Here is a 15,229-nt window from a genome sequence, read left to right as displayed (position 1 = left end):
TTAGCGTGTCCAGCGTTTCATTTTTTTTCCCTTCTTCTTCTCTGCTCTTTGCCCATTCGAGGCCATTCAGCTCTGACAGTCGGTCCCACGCTCCCTTGGTGGCTGCTGTGGGGTCAGGGCATTTTGGTGTGAGTTCCAGTTAGCGACGTCTTTGTGTAGTGATAGCATGACATTAGGGTATGCAATGAAAGCTTCCAGTTCTTAGAATGCTGCCATAGTCCCAAAATGAGTGCGGAGTGAAGTTGGGAGAGAAAGAAGCGGTTGATGAGATGTCGTTGCTCTTCATACCCTTCCCTTCGGGCTGGCTCATCGATTGCGTGATTGCCGCTAGTCCTGAATAGGTTCTTGTGGATCGACCGACAGCCTACGCGGGTTTGTCTGCTGGCTAGTTTTCTCATCACGTGATCTCGTGTCAGCTTCAGTCGCGTTTGTGAGTCCAGGGATCGCGCTAGGCAAAATCAGGAGTGTCAATTGAGTGGTGCTATTAGCAGCTGTTCCATTGTGAATTACGAGTGCATTGACAGGTGTCAAGCAGTGTTTCCGGAAATTTTCACTTTTTGTACTTGTTACAACTTGATCTTGCTGTTTTCACTCTATGAACGCTGCCAACGATATCGTCTTAAGTATCTGATTTGCCAACCAACTTCCAAACTTCTAGTCGCAATAACATTCGAGCCTAACCCAATATTCAAGCACAGCCACGATGCCAGGTCCCAGAGAACGAGGCTTGAATGTAGTAGACCTCACTGGCGATGATTCAGGTCGACAGGCCAAACGTCAATCGGCTGCTCCCGTACCGTCTTCCACTGGCGTGGGTGGAACATTTGTTTACAATACTTTGTCAAATGGAGCAGGCAATTTACCAGGTCCTGGATCGCAGAATGGCCGGTCCTCTCTTTCTTCCACTCAGCCTCTTACGACGTCTCAGATGGCTGATTACGAGCGTGAAGTTTTAAATTTGACTCAGGACGACGAAGGGCCAGCCAGAGAGCTGTACGGCACGTTTGGTAAGAACGCTCTAATTTCGTTCAACAATCAAACCCTTACACTGGGCATTAGAAACCAAAATTGTTGGAATTCAATACTACAGGGGTCATGCATCAACAGGTGAAGCTGTTCTCTGTCGCAGAGAACCTGAAAATCAGGTTAGTTCCAGGAAGTTAAGCCATATGTAGCAAGTTTTTCCAGGTCCTCTAACGTTCAACCTTAGTATGACCGCAATGCTATACGCATTGACAATGTCATGTACCAACAGATCGGACATCTGCCACGCAAAGTTGTGGAAAAAATCGCCCCGTATCTTGTATGCCACCTCTTTCAGTTGCTCGGGGCCATGTTATTGACACTTAGGGACAGGACTGCGGAGATATTCTTCTTGAAGCGCAGCTCACAGGACCCAAAGGGCAATACGACTGCCCCGTTACGCTCTCCTTTTATGGGCCCAGTAATCCGTTGGAAAGAACCAGAATCGAAAAAGGACTCAAAGGTGATAAGCTTGTGAAGGCTTCTCAGCTCAACAAGACGAGAAAGGAGTCAGAAGCTCAAAGGGCTATAATGGGCTTGAAGGCGGGAAGAACCACGTATGGGATGGGTTCCGCAGGCCCCGAAGAGCCAGAGATATCTCTGGAGGATATCTTGAAAAAGAGCCAATCAGTAGAGTTCCGGGATGGGACAGATGCTCTGAAGACGTTTGCTACAAATGAAGAGTACTTGTGCAACATGCCCAGCTGTGATCAACCAGCCGCTCTTAAGGCAACCCTATTGCCCTATCAACTACAAGTAAGTTGGCATGGTTCTTATGTCAACCCTATGACCTCACTAACACTGGACTAGGGATTAGCATGGATGACTTCAAAAGAGAACCCTGCTTTGCCAACCAAGGAGTTAGGCAACCAAGTACAATTATGGAAACAAGACAATAGAGGACATTACTGGAATGTCGCTACGGACTTTGTGAGCACGACAGCTCCCCAGCTCTTTTCGGGAGGGATTTTAGCCGACGATATGGGTCTTGGTAAGACTCTTCAGATCCTCAGCTTGATTTTGACAGGAGGTTCCGGTACCACTTTGATAGTTGCACCTGTTGGTGTCATGACGAATTGGCAACAACAGATCGATAGGCATGTCAAGCCGGAGTATCTACCGAGCGTGTTGGTCTACCATGGAGACAAAAGAATGACTGCAAAGGAGCTCATGAACTTTGACGTTGTCATCACCAGCTACGGCAAGTTGGCCCGCGAAAAGGATTCAAATGTCCCTCAAGTTTTGCTGTCACAAAGCATACAGTGGAAGCGTGTGGTCCTTGATGAGGGGCACACAATCCGTAATGCGAGAACTAAAGTCGCGTTGGCCGCGTGTGCCATTAATGCCCAATCTCGATGGGTACTGACTGGAACCCCGATGTAAGTTAATATAGCTAAATACTCAGCAATTCGGTGGCACTAACTAGTTTCCCAGCATCAACTCTGTGAGAGATTTGCAGTCTCTCATAAAGTTCTTACATATTACCGGCGGCATTGAGCATCCAGAAATTTTCAATACAAGAATTACGAGGAGATTAGCCTCCGGCGATGCCAGCGCTGAAATTATGCTGCAGGCTCTGATGCAGGATATCTGCCTACGGCGCAAGAAGGACATGAAATTTGTAGATCTGAAAATACCCGAAAAAAAGGAATACCTTCATAGAATCGCTTTCCACCCCGAAGAGAAAAGGAAATATGAGGCATTACTGTGAGTAACTCATGACGACGTCTTCTTAAGTTCACAGGGTCTTAACGCATTGTTTAGTACGGAGGCACGTGGTGCTCTGGCAGAGTGCCAGGCCAAGGCAGTCGGTCAGAAGGGACAGTTCCAAGGCGTCCTCGAACGGCTTTTGAGATTGCGACAAAGGTGAATTCGCATCTTCCGTTAGAGACTTCACGCAGACTAACAAGTCATCCAAGTTGCAACCACTGGACCCTATGCAAAGACCGCATAAACCAGCTGATGGAGTTGTTCGAAGGCCAAGAAGCTATACCGTTCAATGAGAAGAATACTGCATTGCTACAGGAAGCTCTTCGGCTTTATTTAGAGAGTCAGGAAGACTGCTCCATTTGCTTCGACGTTCCCACTGGTCCAGTCATAACAAATTGCGGGCATGTTTTCTGTCGAACTTGTATCACAAAAGCTATTCATTTGCAACACAAATGCCCAATGTGCAGAAACAAACTTTCGGAGGAGTGTCTACTTGAACCAGCGGCAGAGGGTTCCTTTGACAAGAACTTTGATATAACCACTCAAAGCTCTAAGACAGAGGCAATGATGCAGATTCTCCAGGCAACATTAAATAAGCATGGGTCAAAGGTGGTCATCTTTTCCCAATGGACGTCATTTCTGAACATTGTCCAGAACCAATTGGATGGCGCCGGGATCAAATATAGCCGCATAGACGGCAGTATGAACACGGAGAAACGTGATCGTGCAGTCCAGGCACTAGATAACGACGCCGAAACTCGTGTCATGCTAGCCAGCTTGGCGGTTTGCAGCGTCGGGTTGAATCTTGTATCTGCAGATACTGTCATTTTGTCTGATAGCTGTAAGTATCACTTTTCTTGAGGCTAACGTTCCATAATTAACAAGACCTAGGGTGGGCACCAGCAATTGAGGATCAAGCTATCGACAGAGTTCATCGTCTTGGCCAGACCAGAAAGACAACGGTTTGGCGTCTCATTGTGGAAGGTTCAGTCGAAGAGCGGGTTCTGGACATCCAGAAGGAGAAAAGGGACCTTGTAACTAAGGCCTTCCAGGAAAAAGAGAGGAAAGGCAAGCATACGAAGGACACGAGAATGGCAGACATTGCGAAACTGTTGTCTTGATAGATTTGTTCAGGTTTGCTCAAGTACCCTAGAGCTATTAATGTACGAGACCGGGCAATTTGCTAGTATTTACCTGCGACATCAAATATGCCCACATTTAACAAGTGTATTGGCTTCAGAAGAGTCTGTTTTATGCACTACGCATGTCTCTGACGATAGTATCGGCGGAAAACAAGTTATGTATTGTCACCCAGGTAACTCTTGTGATATTCGCTCGGATTACACCAGCTACGGGCTAACCAACTTCCCTCTCCGCCCCAGCCCCTCAAGAGGGGCATCTGCTATAGCACCACAGCCCTTTCGGCCACTCAGCAATCTTTCAAATCGCTGCGTACATATCGATAAGCATCAACCACAGTGGCGGAACCTCTTTCTCCCCGCCAAATTTCTTGGGTGTCGAAAGACTTCAACTACAACATAGCGCAGTTCCCCCGTAACTGCTGGCGGGCAAAATGTCTGCAGTCTGCGACAAAACAGACCCTCTTCAGGGTGTATTTGGCGGGCTCGCTGGCGCTAGGTTCGACGGTATGTGACGCAAAGTTGTAAACGTTGCGTTTGATCAACTAACAGAGCCAAAAGACATCGTCGAATTGTGGCATGGCCACCGTACGCCAATCATCATCTGCGCACTAGTCGTGCTCGTCGCAATTCGAATTTATATCCACAAAATAGAAGAAGCAGAACCGCTGAGGGCGCTGCCGAAACAATTCGAAAAGAGGATTGAGCCCTCGAGCACGAACAAGCCGCCAAGCGCTGTGAGTTCCGAAAAGCCAATCGCCAAGTCAAACGGACCTAGGCGAATCAAGGGTGGCATTGCCAAAAAGCCAGCAACGGAGGAAAAGAATGAACACGACAAGAGCCGACCTATCAAGACGATGGTATTCTTCTCCTCAGTCACGACCAAGACGGAGAAGATTGCGCAACAGTACTCAAGCACGTTGGAAAAATCGGTTGGTCAGCTCTCTCGCGAGACGGAGCGCCAGTTTCTAAAACCCGAGCTACACGATCTGGCAGAGATCGATTTCGAGGACTTTTTTGTCAGCCCTGCCAAGACGGTCGAGGATGCTTATCTATTCTACCTATTCCTCATACCCAGTTACAACATTGACACCATCAACGACACCCTCCTGCAACACCTCGAAGAGACGCACCATGATTTTAGAATCGACACAGCACCTTTGGCACCCCTGCTGGGGTACTCCGTTTTTGGATTTGGAGACAAGGAAGGCTGGCCTGATGAGGCAGACGGCTATTGCTTCCAAGCCAAAGAGTTGGATAAGTGGATGTCCAAGTTGACTGGCCGCAAGCGCGCATACCCAGTCGGCATGGGTGATATGAAGAGCGACCATGCTGAGCGGTTTGAGGAGTGGTCATCGGGTGTGCAGGAAGTTATTGCCCATGTTGCAAGCGCCGGAAGTCTGGGCGAAGGTGTTTCTGGAAGTGGTGATGCCATGGAAAGTGATGCGGAGGATGTGGCTGAGGACGATGATGGCGAGGTATTGATTGAACAAGATATATCTGGTGACGACAAGGAATCTTCTCGACCTCTAGATGATGTAGAGGACTTGGGTCGCATGCTCCGAACATCTGATGGCAACGCTAATGCCAATGGCAAGAAAGCGCCACTCGCAGTTGACTTCACCTCATACGGTTCATCGTCAGCAAAGAAACGCACGCCAACAGCTCCCGTTATCAAGGAAATGGTCGCCAAGAATTCACCTACATATGCTGCCCTCACCAAACAAGGCTACTCCATCGTCGGCTCTCACTCAGGTGTCAAAATCTGTCGCTGGACAAAGTCGGCCTTGCGCGGCCGAGGAAGCTGTTATAAGTACTCGCTATACGGCATCAATTCACACCAGTGCATGGAGACGACGCCTTCTCTATCCTGCTCCAACAAGTGTGTCTTTTGCTGGCGACACGGCACCAATCCCGTCGGCACCACGTGGCGCTGGGTAGTTGACCCCCCCGAGATGATCTTCGAAGGCGTTAAAGAGAACCACTACAAGAAAATCAAGATGATGCGCGGCGTGCCGGGCGTACGAGCAGAGCGATATGCCGAAGCCCTCAAGATCCGCCACTGTGCACTCTCACTAGTGGGAGAGCCCATCTTCTACCCTCACATCAACGAATTCCTCGCCATGCTCCACGCAGAACACATCTCCTCATTCCTAGTCTGCAACGCCCAACACCCCGACCAACTAGCGGCCCTCAAGGCCGTCACCCAGCTCTACGTCTCCATCGACGCCTCCAACAAAGATTCCCTCCGCAAAATCGACAGACCCCTCCACCGCGACTTCTGGGAACGTTTCCAACGCTGCCTGGACATTCTCCGAGAAAAGCGATTCCGTCACCGCACCGTCTTCCGCCTCACCCTCGTCAAGGGCTTCAACGTAGAAGACGAGGCAGAAGGGTACGCACAGCTCGTGGAGCGCGGACTTCCCTGCTTCGTCGAAGTCAAGGGCGTCACGTACTGCGGGACATCGACCTCTTCCAACGCCGGGTTGAGCATGTCCAATGTCCCGTTTTACTGGGAAGTTTGCGAATTCGTCAAGGCCCTCGAGGAGAGACTCAAGGCCAAGGGCTTAAAGTATGGCATTGCCGCTGAACATGCGCACAGCTGCTGTATTTTGCTTGCCAGCGAGCGGTTCTTGGTCAATGGCAAGTGGCACACGCATATTGATTATAAGCGCTTCTTTGAGCTGCTCGAGGAGAGGGGAGCGGATGGCGATTGGACGCCAGAGGATTACATGGGTGAGCCGACTCCTGAGTGGGCGTTGTGGGGGAATGGAGGCTTTGATCCGAGAGACGATCGGGTGGATAGGAAAGGGAGAAAGATTGAGAATGTTGTGGTGCGAGAGGCGCCGCCGCCAGAGAGCTGGTAAATGGCATGCTTGATTGAAGATTCAGTTCAAAGTACAGGGGCTCGCTGTGGTGACTGTTCACCAGGCTTAGGAAATTGATGCTCTTGATGTACATCACTGGGAAGCATGAATTATGGATCATGATATTTTCATGGAAAACGCTACCTCGGCCTTCCCCCAGACGCCTTCCACCCCCGTAGCGGCATTATTATACCGTCAACATCTGTTTACACAAGGCTCTATGCGCAGATAGAAGAGCGAAATTTATATATCGTACAACAAGGAGTTCGCAAACCTCCATTTCTCAGTCCATTCTTAATCTTGTTCTGTTTTTTTTTTTTTTTGTAATGTCCTAACACCCCTGGCGTTGGTGACAGCGAGGGGTGAAAGGAATAATAAGGGATTGTATGCGATATTGTATTAGGCCAGAGTATTGACCACTGAATTCTCCACGCCTTAGGTGTCCTGTCCCGAGGGAAACATGGTGAAAGGCCAGTTCTGATTAGTCAAGGCCGACGTTAGGGATATCGCCGAGGTTGATGCCGCCGGTGGGACGGGAGCGGATGTCGAGGCTGGAGTCGTATGCGATCATCTCGGCAAGGATGTCTAATATAGGCTGCAGAATTGGAGTTAGGCATTTCCACGGCCTTTGTTGGTCGAGAGAATAGAAACCGAATATGGGTACCTTGGGGACGGTGCTGTCATAGATCTTGATCAGGTCACCAGGGGCAGGGTAGACCTTAAGGCCCTTGTAAAAGGCAAGAGCGGACTCAACGGCCTTGGATGCTACATGAATGTCAGCTTGGAAAAGCAATGAAAACGAAGGCATCCAGGACTAATGGCACGCGGAAAGTTGTCGATGGGCGGGTAAAAGCTTACGATCCGAGCTCAGCATCTCCCCGGACATGACCTGCTCGTTGAAGTAGGCCTCGCGCTCCTCGACACCAGTCGGGAACCCCTCCTCCTTGGCTTCGTCAACCCGGGCCTTGATGGCATCTCGCTGAGCGCGCGTCGAAGCTTCAGCCTCCTCCTTCTCGGCGCGAACTTGCCGGCGCTCGTTTCTTCTCAGGTCACGGCGGAACTCGGCCTGGCTGCGTCGGCGGTAGTCGAAGTAAATGGCATAAGCTATAGAGCAGAAAAAGTCCATTTGTCAGCAATCCAGTACTTCTGTCCTGCAGTTCTGTTTTGGAGACATATCATGTTATGCAGAGTAATAATATAAACAGTGCTACGTACCGACGATAGCTGTGGCGGCGGTTGCGACGGTGGCCGTCACTACGGTTGACGTTTGAACCATTTTTGCCAAAGGGGATGTAAAGCCGTTGAAGCTAAACGGAGCCAAAGCTTGTGATGGAGTAGAAAAAGAAGTGGCGAGTCTCAGGACCGACAATAGGTGGTCGAATAGACGATGGGTAGAAAAGCCGTTGCTCAAGATTGTTCTGCAGATGGGTGGATTGGATTGGGGTTTGCCAAGTAAGGGAGTGGTCAAAGTCGATAGACGTCTGGTCTGCAGCTCTAAGCCGTGCCGTCAATCAGAGGCCGAACCGATTTTTTTTTTTGACGACATCAGCCCCGGGCTACCGAGTCGCCTGCATCCTCCATTCAGTAGGTAGTTGAGTGGCCTGCAGATTCCGGATCATCGATTCCGCGCGCCGGAAGAACGCCGGCCTCAGTGGGAGCTGCCAGGAGCTGCCACTGGCATTGGAAGCTCATTGGCGGTAACACCAACCAGACATCTGCGCCAGCCAACCAGTATTTGAACGTGTGGGACATCTGGGACATCTAGCGTCTCCAACTCACTCCAACTCACTCCACCTCGGACACAACCACCATCTCCTGTTAACTACGACCTCACCCATCACCCGCCGTGGGGGAGAGCTGGCACTTTGTCTCTTTTCGATTCTTTATACCACCGCGTGACTACTCTGTGCAGCTGCCCATCATGTCGGAAGAACGCAGTAAGATATCGCTTCGCAGCGGGAAGAAGCGCAGACCATCTCGCCCAACCATCAGCGCCCCCAGGCAGATATCAAGTCCTATGCCACAGGACAGCCCGCTTGGAGGAGCGCCACCTCCAGTTCCTGAGGCAGTTCCTAGACCGCGGCTGCGACCGCCGCCTATGGCAGGTGGAAAGGTACTGTTTGCTTTGACATACTTGCCATTGACTCTACAACATGTTGGATGAACTGTGGACTGACTTGCGCAGACGTCTGATCTAGTAAAACAACGATACTCTACCCGGTTCAACAACCTGCCCACAGATTTCGACCCCTCGGCTCCTCCACTGCCGGCAGTGCCTCCTATTGCCCAATATGATAAGAGGGAAGCTCAGAGACCCCCGCCGTCACGAGCAGGTGCAGCGCCAGTAATCGACATCAAGGCCCTTCGAGACCCCAATCTCGTCCCTGATCAGTACGTGTCAGCTGTGTTGGGAGACGCCACCGATGACCAAATCCGTGATTTTGAAGCCTCTCTTCGCAAGCTCAAGGACCGTGCTGCCACAGATTTGCAGCAGAACCTACTGCAGAATCGTACCCAGTTCATCAAGATTAGTAAGGAGGCCGAGAAGCTAAAGGGCGAAATGCGGGCGCTGCGAAACTTGATGGCAGAGCTCAAGACCAACACAACTGCCCTTCGAGCCGCCTCCATAAAGAGTGACGAGCCGGCTACCATACCTGGCAGTGGCCCCTCGGGCATGAGCAAGCGAGACAAGCGAAGCTCCGTTGCCGATAGAAGCGCGTTGTGGAATTCGCAAATGCAGGCCTTGTATAAGAATGTGGAGGGCTCACAAAAGTTTCTGCCCAATGCTGTTGGTCGTCACGTTGTCCAGAATGCCGGTTCCTGGGTGGAGCTGGATAACGCCACATACAAATCTCGACGAGCCATGCAAATCTTCCTACTCAACGACCACCTTCTCGTTGCGTCCCGCAAGAAGAGAAAAGTTGACGCACCCGCCGATGCTCGTGGTCCAATGATCAAACTGGTGGCTGACCGCTGCTGGTCTCTTCTGGACATTGAGGTCGTAGACATGCCTGGGACAGCCGAATCATCTGGAGGCAGGAACAAACTTGCCGACGCCATCATGATCCGGGGTGGGGGTCAAGAGTCTTTCATCTATCGAACAGAGAAACCTGAAGGTGACGAGAAGAAGACATTGCTTCTAAATGTGCGAAAGGCGGTTGAGGAGCTGCGAAAGGGTCTGCGGTCAGAGATGGAAGCCAATAATAAGGCCAGGGAGACTATAAACTACTTTGCGTCTAGAGATCCCGGCCTATTGCAGAAGACGGAACTTTTGGAGACATTGTCAGATATCAAGGACATGCTAATCGAAGTTGATGGCAAACAACAGAATCTTCGATGGGTCGAGGGTCAGATGGATGAGCTGGACATTGACATTGCCCTTCAGAAATTCGAACCTGCTGTTGCCCGCGTGGAAAAGCTCAAGAGCCTCGCCCGCGGCCTCCGAAGCAATTTGGTTGCGCAAGACTTTATTAACTTCAAGGTCGAGGAGCGATGCGGTAGACTTGCTGCCCTTATTATTCGGGAGCTGGAGTCAACCCACAAGTCGCAAATAAAGACTAAAGAGAGAGTTGGCTGGCTGACTATTCTTGGCTTTGATGACAGAGCCCGAGACGCTTACCTTAATGCCCGCACGGGGCTTATCCGCAAGAGGGCCAGGTAAAGATGCTTTCTTGTACATATTTTTTTCCCTTTTCGAACCGAGGCGCTAACGAGCCTGTAGACAGTGCATTTTCCAAGGCGATCTCCACTTGTACATTTGGCAGTTGTCCTTTGTGTACTTTACCATTATCCACAACACGGTCCAGACGTTCCAGAGCTGCTTCCCTCCTCCAATGATGAGTGCCTGCGTGAAGTGGGCCAAGGAGGAGGTGGAAGCGTTCAATGTGATTCTGTCTCGACAACTGAGTAGTACCGAGCGTGGTGGACAGGTTTGGACACAGTGTATGGATAGGGCCAAGGAACATGCCCAAAAGCTGTCGGATGTTGGGCTGGATTTTAGGAACTTGGTAGGACAAGACGGTGGACTATCTGCCAAGACGGCTGCCGAGGTGGCGGGACCTTCTCCTGTTGGGCTAGGACTAGCTTAGTCTTGTTGATTGCACGGCGTTGATTGGATTGTCAATAGTAGACAATGGCATGAGTATGACCTCCAGTGAGCAATGGTGACGAGAATGCTGTGTTCAATTTGGTCAAAGAGGAGGCGTGTTAGTGGATGTACATGTACACTCGGGGACACAAAGTCTTTGTTGAGATGTATGGACAAGTATACACACACTGGCATGGTACAATGTCTCAACCAACTTCCAGTGTGGCGTTTATGCTCGCCCCTGGCCATCATCAGCCCGCATCTGGAAGGCTGTTTCATCCGGTTTCCGGGGGCTTTTTGGTACAGGGTAGCCTGGATTTGCTTGGCGGCGGCAAGCTCAAGGGGAAGGCGTGTGGACCCACCCAGCCTTGTGCTGACACTGCTGAGGCTGCGAGCCAAGCTGGGTCAAAGCTGGAGAAAGCGCCCCCTCCTGCTTGGCTGCCATGTCTGACCACCGACAACCAAACGACTTCCATCTCCCACTGTTTTGCACCATCCCTGCCCGTCCGCGCGACAACTCCCACGAACACACCAAGAGGCAAACGAAATTCCCCCATTGACGAACCGCTTCACAGCTCTATCTGCGGCTATCGCATCACGCTTCAGACCCTCACGGTCCTTGCCCACTCGAACTCGTCCACAGCGTCCTTCGCCCCTCCCTCTGCTGCCAGCAACCGCCGTCTGGTCTGAGCATTCGAGTCTTTCTCCCTGCCTCGCTGCCCCACCGATTGCGACCCAGCCGTGACCTCAACGTCATTTCTCCCACCCTGATCAACCCGCAACTCTCGACACGCGGCACCTCGAGCAGAGCCGCATCGTAGAATCATGGATACCAACATGGAGGACGTCGGCAGGGCGCCCGCCGATGTGTCACCCGTCGCCAACGAGCCTGCCACCATCCCCACGCTCGACGGCTGGATCGAGAGTTTGATGAACTGCAAGCAGCTAGCCGAGGCTGATGTCCAGAGACTCTGCGACAAGGTGAGCAACATCGAAGAATTTAAAGAGGTGCTGGTCATGGTCTTTCGCCTTGTCCAGTGTTTGACCTCCATCCTGCCGAACCCTCTGTTCATGCTCGAGGCCGTACTCTTCTTAGTCTCGTCCTGGTCTCGTCGATCCAGGCCAGACGGCTTCACTGGAACCTCCTTTTTTTTGCTGATGGTGATTCGTTTTGCAACACAATAGGCACGAGAAGTTTTACAGGAAGAATCGAATGTCCAGCCAGTGGTACGTATGGCCTTATTCTACGATGTCGCGAGGGATGGCACAAGGAATGGGTTCTGACGTGATCGCTTTAGAAATGCCCCGTCACAGTCTGTGGTGATATCCACGGTCAGTTCCACGACTTGATGGAGCTGTTCAAGATTGGCGGCCCCAATCCAGACACAAACTACCTCTTCATGGGTGAGTATTTTTGCCTGCCGCCAAGGCCTCAAAATTCCCTTCTTTGGTTTCTCAAATGCCAACTTCCATCTAGGTGATTACGTTGACAGAGGCTACTACTCGGTCGAGACGGTCACTTTGCTCGTAGCCCTCAAGATCCGATACCCTCAGCGCATCACCATTCTCCGAGGAAACCACGAGTCTCGGCAGATTACCCAAGTCTACGGCTTCTACGACGAGTGCCTCCGAAAATACGGCAACGCCAATGTCTGGAAGTACTTCACAGATCTCTTCGACTACCTTCCCCTCACCGCCCTCATCGACAACCAGATCTTTTGTCTCCACGGTGGTCTGTCGCCCAGCATCGACACCTTGGATAACATCAGAGCTCTTGACCGAATTCAGGAGGTTCCCCACGAAGGCCCCATGTGCGACCTTTTGTGGTCGGACCCTGACGACCGTTGTGGTTGGGGTATTTCCCCTCGTGGTGCGGGCTACACCTTTGGACAGGATATTTCAGAGGCGTTTAACCATAACAACGGTCTGACGTTGATTGCGCGAGCCCATCAGCTGGTGATGGAAGGTTATAACTGGTCACAGGACCGGAATGTGGTGACTATTTTCTCAGGTGCGTCGACTTTTCCAGCTTAATTTGATCCGTTTGCAATATTGCTTTGTTAACTGATTATGTGATTAGCTCCCAACTACTGCTACCGATGTGGCAACCAAGCAGCCATCATGGAAATTGATGAGCACTTAAAATACACATTGTATGTATCTTGCCGAAGGAAAGAAAAAAAACAAGTAGGGTCGGACTGGATACTAATCATGCGCAGCTTGCAATTCGACCCATGCCCAAGAGCAGGAGAACCAATGGTCTCCAGACGTACGTTGTGGCCAATTCTACTCTGCCACGACACATGGCTAACTAGATGCAGGTACACCCGACTACTTCCTCTAATCATGTCGCTACTTGAAACACGGAATACATTTGCATTGGCCGGTTCATGTTGTGGAAACAATAGACGAGGTGGAGCAGGTGCAACTGAGTGTCCCGGAGATGTATTATTAATTTTGATGCCACAATCTACGGGACGGGGAAACGCCGCCATGACAAGATTTCATGGATTTCATGCATGTGGGATAGGGCTACAATGTGATGCCCTGTGGCAGCTTGATGATGCCGGATTCTGCCGTGGTAGATCCGCACGGTCCTTGATAGAGTCAAAAGACCGGAAGGGGAGGAAATACAAAAGAAGAAAGAAGAGAAAAATACAGAGTTGTTAAAGTTGCCGAGGACATGCCCGCCCCGAAAAAACAATGGCTCTGTCTGTTACTGTGATGGCTCTGTCGGTATATTTTACTGTGGTTCTGGGTAATTGTTCCCTCGCCGTGTTGTGACGAAAGTGAGTGTTTATGAGGTGGTGTGTAGGAAAATCTACGTGGTGTAGCCGGGTTTTGCTAGGAGTCTCATTGCTCGTCAAAGAGCAGAGGTAATTATTATGTGCTAAATTATGTTCCGTGTCTTGCGAACCCCTTTCTACCATGGTCGCTAAATGCATGAGGAGAAACAAAAAATCATGTACGTTGTGTCTGTGATATGCTCAGCCGCAACCCCCCGTTTTATTCATCTACACCGTGTGTTCCCGTGTGTCCTTCTCCTCCTCATCCGTCTCGGTCCTCGGCCGTTCCCCGTCGGCAGCCGCGTCGCCGGCCTCCCCCTCCACTCGGTTGGAGTAGTGGCCCGGCTTGCTCGCGCCATTGGGCACGTGGAACCGCAGATCGAACCTGCTCAGGGCATAGGTGAAGACGACGACGGCCTCGATGGTGTAGTTGACGCAATAGTAGGCGGCCTTGTGGTGGAACCAGGCCGGGTTGCTCGCGGGCCGCTGCACGTAGGCGACTCCCGCGCGGAAGCCGGCGGCAAAGGCCAGCAGGGCCGCGGTGAAGAGCACGAGGAGGACGCGGGACCGCATGCCGCCCCTTTTGCCAAAGTGGTCGATGGGCCGGCCGCGGCGCGGCAGCAGCACGGCGAGGGCGACGACGGGGACGGGAAGGAAGGCGAGGACGGCGAGGAGGGTGACGGCGAAGAGCTGGATGTCGCGCAGCTGCGAGCGGGCGCGGGCGTCGAGGGTGTAGAAGCCGTAGACGGTGGAGACGACGACCATGACGAGCAGGGCGGCGACGGCGGCGTACAGGAGCACGAAGGCCAGGGAGGCGGGCCTGCTCCAGCCGGTGCGAGGGTGGTGGGCGCGCAGGATGCGCTGCGAGAGCACCAGGTTGACGACGAAGAGGAGCAGCACGCCGGCGTTGGCGAGGATGGTGGCGGCGATGGCGACGGGCACGTCGTGCGGGTAGTTGGCCCAGACGATGCGCATGACATTGGCGCTGATGCGGGCCATGGAGAAGCCGAAGAGGAGGGCCGAGAGGACAAACTTGTGCCCGCGGCGGCGGTTGCGTTGGAAGATGGTCATGTTGAGGGCCGCCGAGGCGACGAAGAGGGCGATGAAGACGGACGAGAGGGGCGTGTCGACCGAGTTTGTGGGCGTGCCGCCGAGGCTGGCGCCCCGAGGGGGGTAGGGGGGCCCCTGCGGAGGAGGGTTAGCAATTTTGTAATGGTGGTGATGGTGACGACGGTGGTTCTTGGTGTTGTTGGTGGCTTGATGGGGGCGGGGGTTGGAGGGTACCATTTCCTGGAGCTGTTGGATGGACCGAGTCCCCTGTGGCGATGGCTGAACTGACACTATGTGTGTAATGTCATTTGCGTATAGTTCATCTGCCGGCCTTGTGTTGGGCAGTTGGTGAGGCGGCGCTGGCTGTCATCATGTTCTACCCCGTTCATGCAGCTGGAATGCATCATGTAGACGGGAAGCGTGGGAGGGAGCAGTCAGGTATAAGTACCACATCCTCATGTCCGCTAGACTAGGGCCAGCAAACAGAACCCGCGATAAAAATATCACAGAAAGCATGGCCAGGGCGGGCCGCGAGACTGTCTCAGCGTTAGGGAGCACAAGCGCAAT

At 52.1% G+C, this 15,229-nt stretch overlaps 6 protein-coding genes across 9 annotated transcripts; 4 read left to right on the top strand and 2 right to left on the bottom strand.

Annotated features, from left to right (window-relative positions):
* The first annotated feature begins 280 nt into the window (after nucleotides 1-280).
* J3458_002133 (uncharacterized protein) lies at nucleotides 281-4,044 on the top strand. Of its 3 annotated transcripts, XM_066117143.1 has the most exons (10): nucleotides 470-1,007; nucleotides 1,060-1,145; nucleotides 1,211-1,303; nucleotides 1,357-1,779; nucleotides 1,834-1,953; nucleotides 2,020-2,402; nucleotides 2,458-2,730; nucleotides 2,788-2,889; nucleotides 2,943-3,574; nucleotides 3,625-4,044. In XM_066117143.1, the coding sequence occupies exons 1-10, from the start codon at nucleotides 704-706 to the stop codon at nucleotides 3,852-3,854; spliced, it is 2,646 nt and encodes an 881-aa protein (XP_065979033.1). In that variant the 5' UTR covers nucleotides 470-703; the 3' UTR covers nucleotides 3,855-4,044. The 3 variants fall into 3 exon arrangements, with proteins under 3 accessions (XP_065979032.1, XP_065979033.1, XP_065979031.1); XM_066117142.1 differs by having other exon boundaries at nucleotides 281-1,145; nucleotides 1,834-2,402; XM_066117141.1 differs by having other exon boundaries at nucleotides 1,211-1,779; nucleotides 1,834-2,402.
* A 231-nt stretch (nucleotides 4,045-4,275) lies between these two features.
* Nucleotides 4,276-7,596, top strand: YPO7 (Fe-S oxidoreductase). The gene is made up of 2 exons (XM_066117140.1): nucleotides 4,276-4,379; nucleotides 4,434-7,596. Exons 1-2 carry the CDS (start codon nucleotides 4,307-4,309, stop codon nucleotides 6,737-6,739), a joined length of 2,379 nt encoding a protein of 792 aa, XP_065979030.1. The 5' UTR covers nucleotides 4,276-4,306; the 3' UTR covers nucleotides 6,740-7,596.
* On the bottom strand, nucleotides 7,221-8,015 carry TOM20 (mitochondrial import receptor subunit tom20; the record flags this gene model as incomplete). Its single annotated transcript, XM_066117139.1, has 4 exons — nucleotides 7,221-7,334; nucleotides 7,404-7,504; nucleotides 7,598-7,843; nucleotides 7,955-8,015. 4 exons carry the CDS (start codon nucleotides 8,013-8,015, stop codon nucleotides 7,221-7,223), a joined length of 522 nt encoding a protein of 173 aa, XP_065979029.1.
* Nucleotides 8,016-8,462: 447 nt separating this feature from the next.
* On the top strand, nucleotides 8,463-10,975 carry EXO84 (exocyst complex component exo84). Of its 2 annotated transcripts, XM_007814560.2 has the most exons (3): nucleotides 8,512-8,852; nucleotides 8,925-10,396; nucleotides 10,461-10,975. In XM_007814560.2, the coding sequence occupies exons 1-3, from the start codon at nucleotides 8,661-8,663 to the stop codon at nucleotides 10,825-10,827; spliced, it is 2,031 nt and encodes a 676-aa protein (XP_007812751.1). In that variant the 5' UTR covers nucleotides 8,512-8,660; the 3' UTR covers nucleotides 10,828-10,975. The 2 variants fall into 2 exon arrangements, with proteins under 2 accessions (XP_065979028.1, XP_007812751.1); XM_066117138.1 differs by having other exon boundaries at nucleotides 8,463-8,852; nucleotides 8,925-10,975.
* Nucleotides 10,976-11,187: 212 nt separating this feature from the next.
* PPH1 (Serine/threonine-protein phosphatase PP2A catalytic subunit) lies at nucleotides 11,188-13,511 on the top strand. Its single transcript, XM_066117137.1, has 4 exons — nucleotides 11,188-11,807; nucleotides 12,012-12,053; nucleotides 12,125-12,230; nucleotides 12,304-13,511. The coding sequence occupies exons 1-4, from the start codon at nucleotides 11,652-11,654 to the stop codon at nucleotides 12,858-12,860; spliced, it is 861 nt and encodes a 286-aa protein (XP_065979027.1). The 5' UTR covers nucleotides 11,188-11,651; the 3' UTR covers nucleotides 12,861-13,511.
* On the bottom strand, nucleotides 13,512-15,228 carry J3458_002128 (uncharacterized protein). The gene has a single exon (XM_007814562.2). The coding sequence runs from the start codon at nucleotides 14,897-14,899 to the stop codon at nucleotides 13,841-13,843; it is 1,059 nt and encodes a 352-aa protein (XP_007812753.1). The 5' UTR covers nucleotides 14,900-15,228; the 3' UTR covers nucleotides 13,512-13,840.
* Nucleotide 15,229: the final 1 nt, after the last annotated feature.

This window comes from Metarhizium acridum (genome assembly GCF_019434415.1).
Source record: "Metarhizium acridum strain ARSEF 324 chromosome Unknown scaffold_1, whole genome shotgun sequence".
Classification (NCBI taxonomy): domain Eukaryota; kingdom Fungi; phylum Ascomycota; class Sordariomycetes; order Hypocreales; family Clavicipitaceae; genus Metarhizium; species Metarhizium acridum.
Note: the sequence above shows the minus strand (reverse complement) of the source record. Positions and strands in the feature narration are given on the sequence as shown.

Excerpts from the sequence above, each read along its gene's own strand:
- J3458_002133 (XM_066117143.1), top strand. The coding sequence starts at position 704 with ATGCCAGGTCCCAGAGAACGAGGCTTGAATGTAGTAGACCTCACTGGC. Across the intron at positions 1,146-1,210 it reads GCAGAGAACCTGAAAATCAG|TATGACCGCAATGCTATACG; the intron begins GTTAGTTCCAGG and ends GTTCAACCTTAG. Across the intron at positions 1,304-1,356 it reads AAAAAATCGCCCCGTATCTT|GACTGCGGAGATATTCTTCT; the intron begins GTATGCCACCTC and ends ACTTAGGGACAG.
- YPO7 (XM_066117140.1), top strand. The coding sequence starts at position 4,307 with ATGTCTGCAGTCTGCGACAAAACAGACCCTCTTCAGGGTGTATTTGGC. Across the intron at positions 4,380-4,433 it reads CGCTGGCGCTAGGTTCGACG|ACATCGTCGAATTGTGGCAT; the intron begins GTATGTGACGCA and ends CAGAGCCAAAAG.
- EXO84 (XM_007814560.2), top strand. The coding sequence starts at position 8,661 with ATGTCGGAAGAACGCAGTAAGATATCGCTTCGCAGCGGGAAGAAGCGC. Across the intron at positions 8,853-8,924 it reads CGCCTATGGCAGGTGGAAAG|ACGTCTGATCTAGTAAAACA; the intron begins GTACTGTTTGCT and ends TGACTTGCGCAG. Across the intron at positions 10,397-10,460 it reads CTTATCCGCAAGAGGGCCAG|ACAGTGCATTTTCCAAGGCG; the intron begins GTAAAGATGCTT and ends ACGAGCCTGTAG.
- PPH1 (XM_066117137.1), top strand. The coding sequence starts at position 11,652 with ATGGATACCAACATGGAGGACGTCGGCAGGGCGCCCGCCGATGTGTCA. Across the intron at positions 12,054-12,124 it reads AATCGAATGTCCAGCCAGTG|AAATGCCCCGTCACAGTCTG; the intron begins GTACGTATGGCC and ends TGATCGCTTTAG. Across the intron at positions 12,231-12,303 it reads CACAAACTACCTCTTCATGG|GTGATTACGTTGACAGAGGC; the intron begins GTGAGTATTTTT and ends ACTTCCATCTAG.
- J3458_002128 (XM_007814562.2), bottom strand. The coding sequence starts at position 14,899 with ATGGTACCCTCCAACCCCCGCCCCCATCAAGCCACCAACAACACCAAG.